The sequence below is a fragment of the Petromyzon marinus genome, chromosome 6, assembly GCF_048934315.1.
Source record: "Petromyzon marinus isolate PM22_M1 ecotype Great Lakes invasive population chromosome 6, UKy_Petmar_22M1.pri1.0, whole genome shotgun sequence".
Taxonomy (NCBI): domain Eukaryota; kingdom Metazoa; phylum Chordata; class Hyperoartia; order Petromyzontiformes; family Petromyzontidae; genus Petromyzon; species Petromyzon marinus.
Genome location: NC_133672.1, coordinates 9,694,083 through 9,710,167, shown reverse-complemented (window position 1 = coordinate 9,710,167; position 16,085 = coordinate 9,694,083). Strand labels below are relative to the sequence as shown.

The 16,085-nt window shown below is 48.7% G+C and overlaps 1 protein-coding gene across 3 annotated transcripts in view; it reads right to left on the bottom strand.

Annotated features, from left to right (window-relative positions):
- LOC116939539 (uncharacterized) overlaps nucleotides 1-16,085 on the bottom strand; it is an 82,697-nt gene that overhangs the window by 19,938 nt on the left and 46,674 nt on the right. For all 3 annotated transcript variants that reach the window (XM_032948054.2, XM_032948055.2, XM_032948056.2), the window contains 8 exons: nucleotides 10,385-10,507; nucleotides 8,741-8,837; nucleotides 7,915-8,078; nucleotides 6,651-6,805; nucleotides 5,159-5,279; nucleotides 4,046-4,195; nucleotides 1,514-1,720; nucleotides 434-691 (listed from right to left, as the gene is read on the bottom strand). In XM_032948054.2, coding sequence (XP_032803945.2) covers nucleotides 434-691; nucleotides 1,514-1,720; nucleotides 4,046-4,195; nucleotides 5,159-5,279; nucleotides 6,651-6,805; nucleotides 7,915-8,078; nucleotides 8,741-8,837; nucleotides 10,385-10,507 — 1,275 coding nt within the window. The remainder of the gene's footprint in view (nucleotides 1-433; nucleotides 692-1,513; nucleotides 1,721-4,045; nucleotides 4,196-5,158; nucleotides 5,280-6,650; nucleotides 6,806-7,914; nucleotides 8,079-8,740; nucleotides 8,838-10,384; nucleotides 10,508-16,085) is intronic.

Below are 16,085 nucleotides of genomic sequence, written 5' to 3'. Positions count from 1 at the left end.
ATAAACAATGTATACTGCCAGTGTTTAGGCGTTGTCCACATGACAAACAAATCCATGTTAAATACATAATTATAGTTTACAGCTCTTCCTTTGTCAGTCTACTGCTGGTTGTTTTACTATACTTCGCCACACTTGTCAGCGAGGGTTGGTGAAGGGGGTATGCCCAGGACCAGTTCAAACATCACTCAACACTGATGTTGGCCATGGCCAGGAATCACTGTGCTGCCATTGACCACAAAAATGCACAGTTTCTTATCCCTTCATCAATGCGGTGAAAAATCGCTAAAATATTCAGTAAATTCATGAGCATAAAAAATCGTAACTCAATTCACTTATTCGAATTTGCGACAGGGGCATTGGGGCTCACCACCCATTTCCCCCCTGTCACCCTCCCGCCCTCCCCCAGCTACCATGCACCCTCCCCCACACACACCTGCTCCGCGTTGAGCCGGCGCTGGAGCCGCGACTGCCAGTGCACGGCCTGCAGCACGACAGCCTCCCAGCGTCGCTCCAGCGACACGGCGGCCAGCTGCAGGTTCTGCCCGTCCGCCCCCGGGTGGCCAACGCCGGCCGCCCCCCTCTCACCAGCGCCACCGTCCCCGGCACCGCCCACCCCCTCCAGCAGCCGGTGGCACAGACGCACGAGGGCCGCCACCCCTCCTCGCCGGCGCCTTATCTCGTGGCACAGGGACTGCGGGGAGATAACTCCCCGTGTCATTTACACACAACGAACATTGCCTGTGTCAAGGTGGTCAGGCGTCTCAGGGGTCAGGGTACTGAAATCTTTAGATTCCTGGGAATCGCCTGCGATTAAACTCAGGATAGTGAGTTGATGGTTTTAGCTGGTTCACCAGTGACTGGACAAATTTTTATTCATTCCAGCTCTGATCATGAAAGATATCAGTTTGCCATGTGATGGACAGTCAGGTGGCCCGCTGGGGAGCCATTCAGTTAAAGCCACTGTGTGATAAAGGTGTGGTATATCACTGTGGTGGTGGTGGTGGTACTGGTGGTACTACAGTGTGGTATCACTGTGGTGGTGTTGGTGGTGGTACTGGTGCTACTACAGTGTGGTATCACTGTGGTGGTGCTGGTGGTGCTACTGGTGGAACTACAGTGTGGTATCACTGTGGTGGTGTTGGTACTGGTGGAATTACAGTGTGGTATCGCTGTGGTGGTGGTGGTGGTACTGGTGGTACTACAGTGTGGTATCACTGTGGTGGTGGTGTTGGTATTGGTGGAACTACAGTGTGGTATCACTGTGGTGGTGGTACTGGTGGTACTACAGTGTGGTATCACTGTGGTGGTGGTACTGGTGGAACTACAGTGTAGTATCACTGTGGTGGTGGTGCTGGTGGAACTACAGTGTGGTATCGCTGTGGTAGTGTTGGTGGTGGTACTGGTGGAACTACAGTGTGGTATCACTGCGGTGGTGCTGGTGGTGGTACTGATGGAACTACTGTACGGTATCGCTGTGGTGGTACTGGTGGAGCCACGGTGCGCGGTGCGGTACCTTGAAGTGGTCGAGCTGGCGGTCGAGGTCGGTCGGCGCGCGCCGCTCGACGCATCCGTCAAACACGAGCATCTCGGCGTCGCGCAGCCAGGCCTTGAGCTCGCGCACGCGGCCCTCGAGGCGGCAGACCAGCTGCGCCGCGGCAGGGCTCAGCGACTCGCACGCGGGCGGCTCCGCGGGCTCCCCGCACGCCGCCGCCAGGAAACTCTGCGACGACGCGCCATGCAGAACGCCTCGTTCTTACCGCCCCTTCTTAATTCGTCGTCGCAAAACTTTCTTTTTTTTAACTTAAATATAAAAAAATAAATCCCAAAATCGCATCCCGACTGCGCCACCGGCGTCACGTCGCGAGATGAAGACTCATATTTGGATCTTTCGCGCAGCGGCTCACAGAAAGCGGATATCCCAGAGCTACTTCAGGGGCCCCCTCGAGTGGCCACACGGTAGGGGGCAAGCTTTCAATTGCTCCAGAAAGGAGGGGGTAGCACTTTCCCGCCCACTCTGCTACTGACAGTGATGGTCAGTTCATGACAGTTACAACAATTTATTTTCATGTGTTTTTGCGTAGTCCTTGGTGACCAGACTGACACTACACTTTAGAACACGATTTAATGACAGATAGCCACCTGAATTAAAACCCAGGATCTCAGCGCTGTCGGATCAGCGCTCTAACCTAAGAGCCTCCTGGTCATCCCGAATAATTAAATGGCTCAGAGGTCAGAGCACTGAGCTCGGACCACCAAGATCTTGAACCCGGAACCCGGAATCCGGGTATCCGGATATCGGCCGCATTCTCAAGTGTAGTGAGTTGATGGTCTCAGCCCAGTCACCAATGACTGCACCAAAAACAATTGCATTCAATGTAGGTTTTCACTTTATTTTGCTCCATTCCAGATTGCAATGTGAAAACATTTTGGCTTGCTTGCCATATTCTATTCTATTCAGAATTCATACAGCGCCCTTTCCAGGGCGCTTTACAATGCCAACCGACGGCGGTACACAAAGGGGCAAAAGGGGAGCAACGGGTGGGGTGGAGCGGCTGTCAGCGAGGGACGTGATGGAAGGGTCAGGGGCTGGGATAGTAGCTGCTGATGTTGCAGGGGTAGGGAAGGAGGAATACGGTGGAGTGTGATGGTGAATGAGGGTGACAGATGGGTGCAACGTGAATGAGAGGCAGCGGGATATGAGGCACATGCGTGAAATGATAACATAGGTCGGCGCTGTGGCCAGGCATGGATGAGGGTAGGTGAAGGGTGGTAGGGGCAGAGGTCTGGTGGTCGGATAGTTGGGATGGTTGAGGAGCACGGTGGAGGGCTAGGGGAGAGAATGTAGTTAGGTTCGCATGGAGAAAGCGAGACATGGGAACCGGGTCAAGAATTAGAGTCGTCATTTCTCTGGAGCAAAGCATGTGGAAAAGTGTGCCCCCTGATGGTGGGGGCCCAGGTTATCCATAGGATGACCAGTGTTGATTCTCCACAAGGTGGTACTCATTTTATTGACCCTGGAGGAATTATGGGCCGAGTTGACCTCAAATTGCAATTCTTCCTTGTAATTTTCCTACTTTTAATCCGGTGCAGTTTTTAACTCGCCATAAGTATTATCAGGTAGTAAAAAAAACATACAAAAATACAATCCAGAAGAAAAACGAAATGTTGTGTAATGCACCAACAATACGGCGGAGAATGCTTTAAGCCAAACGCAAAGTAAGGATTTACTCCTGTCACTCTCTCCCTGTCATACAATGTCTTCCTTATGCCTCTTTAATCACTGTGGCCATCATCATTGTTATCGTATTGCCTTCATACATCTGGCAAATGCCAAGGACTTGTTCTACCAGAATCACTGTTTTCTCTAGTCCTTACAGTGCTTAACAATCATATTTCAGGACAGTACATTTCTCTTTCTCTTCATTTCCTTTGATTGCATGACTCTTGAACCCCCATCTTCTCTCTGCCGAATTTCCTATAACCTTGCCCTTATCAAGAAATGCGTTCATACTTATCTGCTGGACTATCATTAGTGCTCTAAGTTTCTGTCCTCTTAGCGTTATGTATGTATCCTGAACTTCTTTCGCACCGTGCGTAGCCAACCATGCTAATCGGAGGTACGGGGTGGGGGGGGGGACAACTACACACAAAAGCATTTCTAAATAAATACGTGTTTTTTATTTAGATATAATGTGCACATAGCTCTAGTGGCTTCCAAAGAGGCAGATCTTGAATTCTGACTGAATATTTTCCGGATTGCTGGTAGACTTGAGGGGCACATGACAAGTAGTCACAGCCATCGCGAGAGGTGTACTGGATGTGGTGTGCCAGGAGTCAGAAATATTTTATGAGTCACCAAACTAGACAGACCTGGCTGAAATTAATCCCTAATTATTGGCCTCTAGGCTTCTATTCAGCATGTACAGGGTGGTTTTTGGGGGAACACGGTGGAGGGCTGGGGGGGGGGGGTGTCACAAGACATCTGGACCAATCTGTGAAACGAATAAAACCCCACAATATACACAGTGCCACGTCGCCGCCGTACCTCGACCGAGTTCCACTTGGCATCCAATTGCTCCAGCTTGAAGCGCACGGTATCCGTCGTGAGCGTCTGGTTGAGGCTCACGAGCTCCTGCCCCTGGGTGAAGATCTGCCTCTTCTTGGGCAGCCACATGGTGAGCTCCACACGGTAAACCTGGGGTGTGGGGTGTGGGGTGCGCGTGTGCGAGAGACACGACCGTGTCGCACACAAACCCCGCACCTCCGTTTAGCAGGGTTGGATATGTACGGTGCGAAAGAAGTTCAAAATACACAAATCATTGCCAACCTTACCGTGCGTCCTCTTTTGAGGGCCGAAATACTCGTTTGCACAACCTCCACCAAATCAGACATCTCCAAGGGAAATAATTCCTCACACCTATGTGGTTAGATACATCCTTTATGCGAGCATTGAATATTTGTTGCAGAGTTACTTGTTATCCAACAGGGGGCAAAGTGCATTCTTAATGGGTCAGATAGTTACAGGTGAACGGTCATTGCTGTCGGGAATGATCTGGTACGTTAAAAAAATGTAAGCAATGTTTTTTTATACCATATAGAACAGCAACCGAATTCAATTTTTGTTATGGAACTGAACTCCCCTCAATGCACTTTTTTGCTTCAGCAACAAAGGCCTCCGATTGAATCCCCCAGTCAACATTGACTTAGTGGTAGATCGCTCATTCTCTTCTGTTTCCCTCAGTCTGAAACTCTCTTCCTCCAGACACCTATGCTGTCCATTCCATGCCCCTGTTGAGGTCAAGCTTAACTCATCCTTTTGTCCAAAAAAATAAATTGTCACAATTCCGTACCGCGTCATGAAATGAGGTCGTGTGCATACACACGCATCGTGTTGTAATTTCAACATTCAAGAAACAGGGCAAAACAACCGCAGCCAGAAGAGTGCATGACCAACACAAATTCAGTAGAATTTTGATTTACAGCTTTCGTGACTGCAGGGATTCATATTCTTGGTTCTTTCGGTAAAGTCACGTAGAAGGGAAACAATAAATAATAAAAAAATATATTTTATATATAAATTCAGTAGACGTTTAATACAATTATTGCGGAAATTTCTTAGAAACCAGATGCGCAGTACTCCAAAAGTGTGGCCCCCAACCTTAGACAGTTGGTGCCAGTGCTCCTCTGACATCATCAAGTCGTTGTCTTCCGACATCACCGCCTCCACATCGCAGAGCCAATCCCACAGCTCCAGGCAGTTGGCACCAAACTCTTCGCAACTGGAGCAGAGCAGAAAAGTAGAGCCAGACCTCGTGAGCTGTTACAATCGGCAACTATTCAAGCTGCAGAAGAAACCCATCCCCGCATGGTAACGGCTATTTATGGCGCACAATCACAAATCGTGTGCTTGGCAGGACATGATATATTGTCATTTCAAAATAGCTGTTGCATTAGAAATGTGAGAACCTGGCCTTGAAAACAAACTCCCATTTTTCTTTTTTTTTGCCAGACCTGCAGATTTGCCCCGATGTGCCGTAACGCCGAGCGCTGCGGTGCATGCGTGTGATTTGGTGACTTAAGAGGGTAAAGGCGCAGCCCCTGCAGTTGCTTGCAAATGCCACTTGTGTCAAAAAAGCTTCCGCTGGAGGGAGCTCTAAACAGCCCCCTCTAGAAAGAACTGGACCCTACTCTTCAATGCTGGGCAAACGTCTTGCAGCGTACAGGGAAAATTAAGTGCTGTATCTACAGCATTCAGTACAGTAAGGGTGTTTCACAAAGGTCACAGGTGTGGAGACAACCCTCCCTTCATACCTTTAGGTTTCCTCTGAGCACTCTGTTGCACTTGCACACTGAGAAATGCTTAAATAAATTGGCTAAACATCCCACGGAGGCGACCACACCTCGCTGACAATGAGCCTTGAGAAGCTTAGCAAAGTCTCTCTTGGGTACACAAACAAAAAATATTATTATTAAATTCTCAAATATTGGCTTGCACAAAAACCCATTTATGACAGGAAAGTTCCAAGGAAGACGCGAGGCGTGTGTGCTAAGGAATTTACAGCGACGTCTGACAGCTTGAAAATACAGTTATTAGGACAGCATAAAATATTGCGCTCAAGAGTTTTAAAATCGCCATTAAACCGCGAGAATTACGGTCGAGTCCAGGGCACAGCTCAACCTCTTGCAAAGCAGTGGAGCATGGTTAGCAGGCATTGGCCCTAGAGCATGGAATGAAATAGGGCCCACTGTCCAATTTGAACTTACATAAATCATCGATTTTATGTTTTTATTCTTTTGCGATTTGATTACCTCTCCTATACTTTGCACTCCTCTCGTTTTTTGGTATTGTTTGTTCTCGTAACTTTCTGACCCACCCCGACTGTTCTCCCCGTGGTCCTCCGGTTTCCCCCCACCCCCACATTTAGAATCAACGTGCGTTCAGAGTATTTGGCTGCAATAAATTTAGACACGATGAGCCACTTCGCTGAGCTATCATTATTGGCCGGGTCGCTTCTGAAAAAAAGCTGCGCAGCTCAGCGGGGGGGGGGGGGGGGGGGGGGTAGGAGAGGAGTGGGGGGGACAGTGGAGCCTTCAATGTCCCACTCGTCCCTGGGGACAGAGACGGCAAAAATCCGGCGCCGGGGCCTCACCTGTCGTTGCGCCGAGCGTCGCTGGCGAGCGAGAGGGAGCGAGCGGCCCGTGCCGCCCCCTGCGCGTGGCCCAGGTAGCGCTCGTGGTGCAGTCGGAGGGACAAGTGCTCCACAGTGTCTCGCGCCAGCTCCAGATCCAGCAGCTGACCCTCGCACTGCGCGCACGCACGCACGCACGCCCGCCCGGTTAACCTCATCACCACCAGCCGCTCGCCAAACCGGACAAATACACCCTGGGATTTTTTTGTTTAGTTTCATTGACTAATTATGTCCCACTTGAGCCATTGAAGTTGCATAAGGTTGCAATCTGTTCTGGATTTGACCCAGGCAGTCCATAAAATTGCATCTTTGTTCGGGGGGTGGGAATTGATTATAACGAGATCTTTTACCAGTATTGTGTTGAAATTTATTACAGGATACTGCATGGATTTGATAGACCTAGGTTGAATGAGGAATATGTCTGGGTTTGGTCTGTGGAAAAGGTGGCAACCTATTGGGAAGACACTGGAGCAATGCACTTCGAAATCTAGATTGAAAACTGATTTCATTAGAAGCTTTTTGTGTTTAGTTTGTTGTCCTTCCCCCACACCTCCGATTAGCACTGCTGGCTGCGAAAGAAGTTCAAAGTACATACATGGAACCTAGAGTTACCTAAGGCTAGCAGCCTTGAAGTGAAATGGTGCACGCTAATGATCTGTGAGGTAATGATCTATGAGATAATGATTTGTGAGCTAATCATTAACTATACACCCACAGTATCGTGCCATTTATGTATTACGTAATTGGAAGTATTTTAATAAAAGGAGCGTTAAAAGGGTACAATAACACCTATAAGCCAAAGAAGAATACATTTATTTACCTACTTTGAAACTAAGATTTTTTTCTTTAAAGCCCAAAGCCCGATAATGCAAAGGGGTCAGCAAGAAAGAGCGTGAATGATCTTATCATGTACATGGACAGCCTTTTGGTCAACCCACTGCTGAATGAGGGCTTCCTGACACCGCGCAAATCATGGAGGATATTTGACTATACTTCACCACGCCCGTCAGCACGGGTTGGTGAAGGCGACGAGCGTAGAGGCACAGTACAACAACGGATTACACTGCACTGCCCTCTGCTATCCATCACGTCCAGCAGATAGTATCATAGGAATCCAAGTGTGGTCTTCCAGGTTAGGCCATGCATTGATCATTTGTATGTACGTATGCTGAACGTCTTTCACAACCGCACGTAGCCAACCGTGCCAATCCGAGGTGCGGGTAACCTGCGGCTGGGCGTGCCCCGCGGCGTGCGGGCGGGCCTGGTGCGACGCCAGGATCCCGGCCTTGGCCACGTCCAAGGCGGCCAGGAGCCAGCGGTGCTGCCGGCAGATGTGGGCCTGGAGCGACGTCCACGCGGCCTCGAGCCAGCCCAGCAGCCCTGGCAGACCTGGGGCCCGGCGGAACACGCGCGTTACGCGCACGTGCACTCGTGCAGAGGCCCCCCGTATAGACTTGAACGGACTGTTGGTGCAAGTGTTGTTAGCGAGCCAGCACCTGTGAATGCCGGCACGGCGCAAACAAGGGGGGTGGGCGGCCAATACCGCTGCCGACCGGCTGCCTTTGTCTCCCCAGTGCTGATGTTTACACACAGCACCAGGTAATCATTTAAGGCTGAGTCAACATCGGGGAGGCCCAGTATTGGTTCATATATTCACCACTGTTATTGGTCGTGAGCACGAATCAAACTACGGTCGCCGGGTTCGAAGCAAAGTGCGCTAACCACCAAGCCACCGGTCCCCACGCAACACGTGAATACGCACGTACTTATGCGTGCACAAATACGCACACATAAGCACACAAAACTAAAATAAATAGGTGAACAAATGACAAAACGCCATGCACGTTCCCAAACGTTAAAAGAGCAAGGGGCATGTAATTACACTGGCACACGTGCGCGCAATTGTAACAGTACGAAGCACAAGGTCACACTCGTGCGTGGAATGTTGAGGTTGTTGGAGGTCACCGGTAACTCGCTCAGGATGGCGAGGGTGTTACCGGTGATACCGATCGGCCAACGGCCGAGTGTCAAACCAAGGGGGTCGTACTAACCAGACAGCCTCGCCCCGAGCAAATCCAAAAACTGCTTTCCTTCTTCCACCACTTCATCCTTCATCACGCAGCGGCTCTCCATGCTCATCTTAAAACTCTACAAGTCAGAAAAAAGAAACAGGCAGGGAGATGAGATGATATACCGTAGGTGTCAATGCGAGGCAATAAAATTAATAAACTGCGGGACGCATCACGCTCGCCGTGATGCGTCCACTGTACACTGGTCGCCGTGCGTTTTGTGTTTGACTCTAAATATTGCGTAGCTCAGCACAAGGGGCAGGACGACACCGCGGGGCTCCTGCTACAGGCAGCCTCTGCAAGTTAAGCGGGGAAGGTTCACCATGCCCCCAAGCGATTCCATGGAAATGTCACAATTTGGGGGGGGGGGGTCGCGATTTGATTAGTGCATCAGTTGTTGATTTGGTCTCGTTTCTTCGTGGGCCCCCCCCATCTCGTTTGTAATTTTGCCTGCTCCCCCCCCCCCCGTCTCGTTTGTAGTTTGTAGTTTTGCTCTCTGCTCTAAGTGTCACATGGCCACACCATCAATCAATGCATTGTTATACAACTATGACATCTGGCAATTATGCTGTTGCTGTACACTGCACCTGAACAACGAGTAACATTATATTTAATAAATCTGGATTTATTTATTTTTTTGGTCAATGACAGATACAAGTTAAACATTTTAGCCAAGTGGTCTTCTTCAGAAAGATTAGCCTGACAAAAAGGATTACGGTACCCTAAATACCTATTAGCACCCAGGAATGTCTGTCCTTAACGCTCGTGACGTCACTCCACATCGAACAGCCCCCCTCCATTAACATTCATGAGCAGGTGACGTCCTCCAAATGGACACCCCCCCCCATTCATAATAATTAGCGGTTGACGTCACTCCATATGGTTGACGTCACTCCCCCCTCCTCGGCGTCAACTTACAACCCTCACTACAAAGGCAGAACCCTCACGTCACGCTGTTGAGACATCAAAGTAAAAAGGACGTCGTGATGAACAAGGGATTGTAACCTTTAAATGAAATAGGTCTGTGTCACCGCGGCCTTACAAATTGCACATGCATTAATGCAATGAATATCACGTCGCGGTCTGATTTTCGCTTGCAAGTTTCAGATTTACTGCAATACACCCGTCCTTGGACAGGCAAAAGGCTAGTCTCTCAAGATTATTCTAATCTTGCTCATCTTTCTGAAGCAGCACACTCCGCCAAACCATCACGATCTTCTCTCCCTCTAAATCACAGAAAGGGTCAGTGGCATTTACCATACGCAGAAAGAAGTTCTGCGTATGGTAAAATGGCTTGTTATTCCATCGGACGATTGGAAATAAAATCGTCCGATAGAATAACAGGTCGGATTTCTACTTATACAGCATATTGACTTACCCATAATGCTCTGCACCAACACAGGTTTTATATGAAAAAGGGCCATTTCCCGAAATGTCACCTATTCTATACTTTTCCTTTAAAGGCCACGGTGTTATTGGCGATTGTGTTGAGTTTCTTTCACAATGAGTTTGTGGTGTTTCATATGCAACTCAGCAGTCACATGCGACGTTGGCAGAGGCATAGCCACCCCCTCCTCTCCAAGTGGCGTGGGGTGGGGAGGATGTCGGGGGAAGTGGGCCTCCCACCAGGTGGTTGTGCAGGTACAGCTTGAGGCTCTGGGTGTCGGGACGCGGAGGGCCCATGCTCTCCGCCTGCTCGTCAGCCTGCTGCAGCCACGAAGTCAGCTCCAGCAGCCTCTCCACGAAGCTCTGGCACGGGGAGGTCACAGGCAGGGCATGGACGCGAGGGGAGGGGGGGGAGTGTTTCAGGGACGATGCTCAACATAAGCAGACAAAGCGGTCACCACTTTGGGCCCAAAGCAAGTCCATGGGGATTCATGACAAAATAAATAGAGGCGCACCAAACAGCAGCTCAAATTCACATCCAAATTAACATGTCGGGCTCATTAACATAAAAAGGAAAATGTATCTCTCTCATATGTTCTCTGCCCACATTTATATTTTTGTTTATGTGTCTCTTATCTCAAGACATGCATCTATAGCTCTTGACTATCTCTTCTGTCATCTCACTAGGAATTTATAAATGGAAAGGGAGGTCCCTCCAAATTATTTCCGTTTAGGACCCCCACCGCTGGGCCAGCACCACCACTGGGCAGCATCGGCTGTGGTCCATGCAACGAGAGTTTCATCAACTGGGCTCATGCTGATTCACACCGAGGCTAAATATGGGTGGCATATACTTTAACATACTGTCATTTTAAAAAATACACTGCTGGAAGAGGGCCTCCCCATCCCATGTGTTAATGGCCGTTGTTTAACCATACTTCACCACGCCGGTCAGTGCGGTTTGGTGAAGGTCGGGAGGGGTGGGGGGGGGGTGTCCAGGATCGGTTCAGATATCACTTGCCAATTATGTCAGCCATGACTGGCTATCGTGCTCAGGTCCCTGGGTTAACTGCTGTGTCACCGCTCCGCCATTAAGTTAACCACTACTCACTGCCACAGTCCAATCCATTGGCGGACAGTCCTTTTAGAGAGGCATTAAGCGATTCGGCTAGCCGGGAGACGCCGATGCGTTGTGCCCTTGTAAGGGCTCTTTGGCGAGCTGTGCCCAGCCACTATCTACCAGATTTTTAGCACTGCCAAGAGGACCCTTCTGAATTTGCCCACTGCCAGGCACTCGCTGGACCGGTTTCCCAGACTGTCCTTTGTTGACGCTGAACGCTTTGGTGCGCTCCCTGGGATGCGGCGGCGGCAGCGGCGGCGGCGCATTCCGCAGCGCCGCCGCAGGGATGTAGGGAGGGGGAGCTTTGGCGGTGATGCCGACTTCTGCGTCTCTGCAGCATTGAAGTCGCTCCTCTATCTCTAAAACCATCGCACCTGGGGCACCCCCCCCCCTTCCTCCCACCCCGATGAATGGGCTGAGTTAGATCAATGCTGAAGAGATGAATATATTCGCCGTACACTGCACTGCAATGTAAATGCTACACGCGAGCGTTAAATGGCTTTGGGGAAGCGCAGCTGTCGCTCAGTTACAGAGGTTGACGGTTCGATTTCACTGGCCGCGCTGATTAACCATATTGATATGCACCGCCTGCTTTACAGTGGACCTTAACGATCCCCGGTGCCGTTATTTGCAAGAGCAGGCAGGCCGTTGTATGTGTTGGCATCACAGTTCACATTTAGAAAATGACCCACAAATCACTCAATTGTTATTATATACAGCAATCAACGGCCCCGTGTGGGACTAATGCCCCAGGTAATTCTTGCAAATGAGGTTAGCGTGGTTTCTTGAGTTATTTCCTGGTGAAACAAAATAAAGGGATAACTTCTAAAATTGAAACTAAAGCCTTTCCTGATAAAAATAGATAATTGGCAGTCCTCATCTCAACTGATTAATAATTATCAAAGGGAAAACACAGAGTAGAAACTCCACATTCCTCTGGTGGAAGCCAGTCTCTCGAGAATAACACGGCTGGTGAGTTCCTACAAAGTGGACCTCATTAAATCCACAGAATTACAATCTGTGTCTCCACATATAAATACAAGTATGTTTTAGTCCAGGTCAATATTATCTGGCAGCATTTATTTCAATCTGCTTGCATCGATCTGCCAGTGAGGTATTTCTAAACATCCCCAGGGCGTGATTACAAACATCTGGGGCCATTTCCTTTGCTTACACAGCTCATACCCCACTGTGGTATTCCCTTCCTCGTCGGATAAAGGAACTCCGAGACTGTCCAAAGTGCTAAAAAAATACTTTAGATGTAACCTGTATAGCGTGCCATTTACAGATGAAAACGAAATTAATGTCATAAAAGGTATGGGTGCAGAATAACCTAGTCATTATATTAATTGCATTGTTTTAAAAAAATTGTATAGAGGATAATCATTGATGTATAGGGGTCCTTGGTTTTCAGAAAGGCACCTTAAAAGAAAACGTTTAATTGATTGGTTTCAGAAAGAAATATCTGGACCAGTTTCAACCTTTGAGGTGTTATGAACAGTCAGGCTTGTTAAGCAAATTCTGTTGGATTACCAAGAGCCTGTGGGCTGAGTCATCTTCCAACCGGGATTAGAGGTCACATAGCTTTTCTGACCGTGGGTTGTGTACTCTTAAATGCAGTGCCACCCAGCTGGATCGAGTTAACACAAAAGACGCACCAACATTCAATTTGGCAGCAGCTGCTATAAACAGAGGGCTGCTTTTGGATCGTTGTGTCAGTCTCATACACATGATAAAAACAACAAATTTGAACGCCATTAGCAGTTCAATTAAAGCTGCCTCCAGATTATGTCGCATAATGGATTCAATGCGGAGTGGGGGGTCACAGATAATTTACCCGTGCTGGCTACAGTTCAATCGTTGCCGGTAGTGATTAAAAAAAAACCCCACGAGCATGAGTAAGGCTTCACAGCTGCACCAAACACTGCCACACATCGGAAGCGATAGAGGGAATATTTAGTTTCGAATGTGTGTATACATTACAGCACTGAGTCTAATGAGGATCGGCTGTTGCTATAATAGTTCCATGGTGAAGCTGTGTGTCACACAATACGGAAATCGTACTAACTACACTTCTACTAATTAGACTATTAGAATGTAAGAAATGCAGCCATTGAAAATGTAATGTTACTCATAAAGAATGAAATGGTAAGCATTGAAGGATTTCGTAAGAAAAAAAATAACTGAATTAAGGACGCATTTCTATTGTACATTACTGCATGTTTCCGAAATCTATATGAAAAAATGTATACATTCATTATTAATGTACAAGGTAATTGATACGTTTAATATGCTTGTAACACAACCAGGGTATGTCTACAGGCTCTCCTAATCACTCCACCCCCCCCCCCCCATCTGTGATCAGTTGTCCTGGAATTGATTCTGATGTCGTCCTCACCAATGGCAAACATCTGAACCTGTCTGGCGGAAAGCAGGCTGGACGCGGCATAATGTCACCCCTGCCCTCGTGCCAAGGGTGTAGCGCTTAATGAACGCCGGTGCACGACCGCACTCCCATTGCCTTTGTTTACACCACGATATCTCCGTCTTTCGCGGCTTCGCTTCGACAGAGACTTCTTAAATGCTTTTAAAACATTTACTTGTTTTTTTGTTCCAGGCAAGGCCCACTGAGCAATTACATTTTTTTTCACAAGCGACCTGGCCACAAATGATAGCTCAACGAAGTGGCTTATCGTGTGCAAATTTACAGCAGCCAAATCCTCGAAACGCGTGATGTTGATTCTAAATGTGGAGGGAAAACCAGAGGACCCGGAGAAAAATCCACACTACCACGGGGAGAGAGAACACGCAAATGCCAAATATCAGGCGTCAGAGCCGGGATTGAACTCACGACCTCCTGCATGCTGGGAGAGGTAGTTAACATCTTACCACTGCAGCACTTCCAAAGTGAAAGTCGAGCTTAATGGGAGAGTCTAGCCAGCGGCAGTGATTCTGTTTGTAGCTATTTTAGATTTTTTTGTGTGATCCAGGATACTCAACGGAGGGGAGGTTGTCCTTCACCCTGTGTGGATTGACAGGAACTGAAAAGCGACTTGCGGAAGAGACGTCTGGAGAGGGACCGAGTTGTTATTTCTGTGACCGAAGCCTCCTCTGTCACAGATGGTTCTCGGATTAAAAAAATCCCTCACACCAACATCATTCTAATCCCTCACACCAACATCACGCTAATCCCCCAGTTACATGCTAATTTATATGTAAACTCCTTTGTCAAGGCGCTCTGTTCCTCCCACACAGCTTAAAAGACGCTTCCAAGCTTGGCAGGGTTCACTCAAGCGCTGTCTTCCGGACAGTCCTGTTTCTTCACCTGAGGAAGGCTACTTGTGTTGTGGCCGAAACGTCGTGAGAATTTTATTCTGTTATTATTATTTTTATTATTTTATCTCCATTCTACGTGACTTCACCGAAAGAACCCAGAAGATGAATCCCTGCAGTCACGAAAGATTTAAATCGAAAAAAAAAATACATACGTCTGAAAGAGTTCTACTGGAAAAAAATGAGAGCTGACGCAAGAAGCCTGATCAGCTGTAAACATTCAATTGCTGCAGAGCACACACACACACACATTATGTTAGCAGGGTATCGTCGCCGTTTGGCTACTTTTGCCACCGTGTCCCAGCACTCGAGAATGTACATATTTTAGATGCTCACGATAGAGGCAACTGTCGCGGTTACTTTACTTGGGAATTGTTACATCGCGCCCAGTTCACCTTGTTTATAATAACGCTACTCTCCGTGCTTTTTATTTTGCCTCTGACCAAATCATTCAGAATGCGCCTAATCTCCTCAGACCTCACAAGCCAAGCCGGGTTTGAGCCTGGACATTGCTTAAATGGGCGACCACCACTGACACACAAACAGCTGTTATGGGCTGCGGGGCTATATGGTGGCGAGCAGAGAGCAGAGCGGAAACATCCATTCTTGTACTGTACTACTATGCTTCAACATCGGTGCTCCCCACTTTCACTGAACCACGCTGACCGGCGTGGCGAAGAATGGTCGAATTAACCCTCACGACCCGCACGGCGTGGGATGGCCCTCACTCAGCAATGGCTTTGCATGAACGCTGGACGTGCACAGCCTGTTTTGCACATGCACACGTGAGTTTGACAAATGTAGGTTGTATCAGTAAACAACTGCATTCTCGTGCCTGCATCGGAGAATCCGCCATCCAATCCCCACTCGTCACGCATGAACCAGGGCCCCACTGGTGGCAGAAAGATTCAAGAACGATTCACCCCCGGCCCTCCCCCCACCACGTCTGGTGACCGGCCCGGTCCGTTTCACGTGAGCCAAGGCAGCAGGGAAACACGCACGCATGTGGAAATGTGAGACAGTACGTAGCCAACCATGCAAATCTATGGGTCTCGGTGTGTATACATGTACGTTGAACTTCCCTTGCACTGTACGTAGCCAACCGTGCAAATCGGAGGTGCGTAGAGATGCCGGAGTGGCCGTATGCCCGCATAACATTGTCGTGGTTTACAAACCCGCCCACCTTCGCCAAGATGCAGCTCAACTTCTTACTGCACTGCTGTCCCTTCCGTACAATATAACCTCCCATGCTTTATTTGTTGCACATACATCAAATTGCTTGGTTGGCGATGCCGTACATAATAATGAACTAAAACGCAGCGTATTCGTCAATGACGCCTCAGGCGAGGGCCACGCTACGTGGATATGCCTCTGAAGGAGGGCCACAGTGAGAGGCGTCACCTGTTGTACACCTTTCCTGTCGAGGCCATCTGTGAAAAATAACTTTATAGCTCATCGGATTTCTCCAGGATTCTCAAGGCCGCAGTG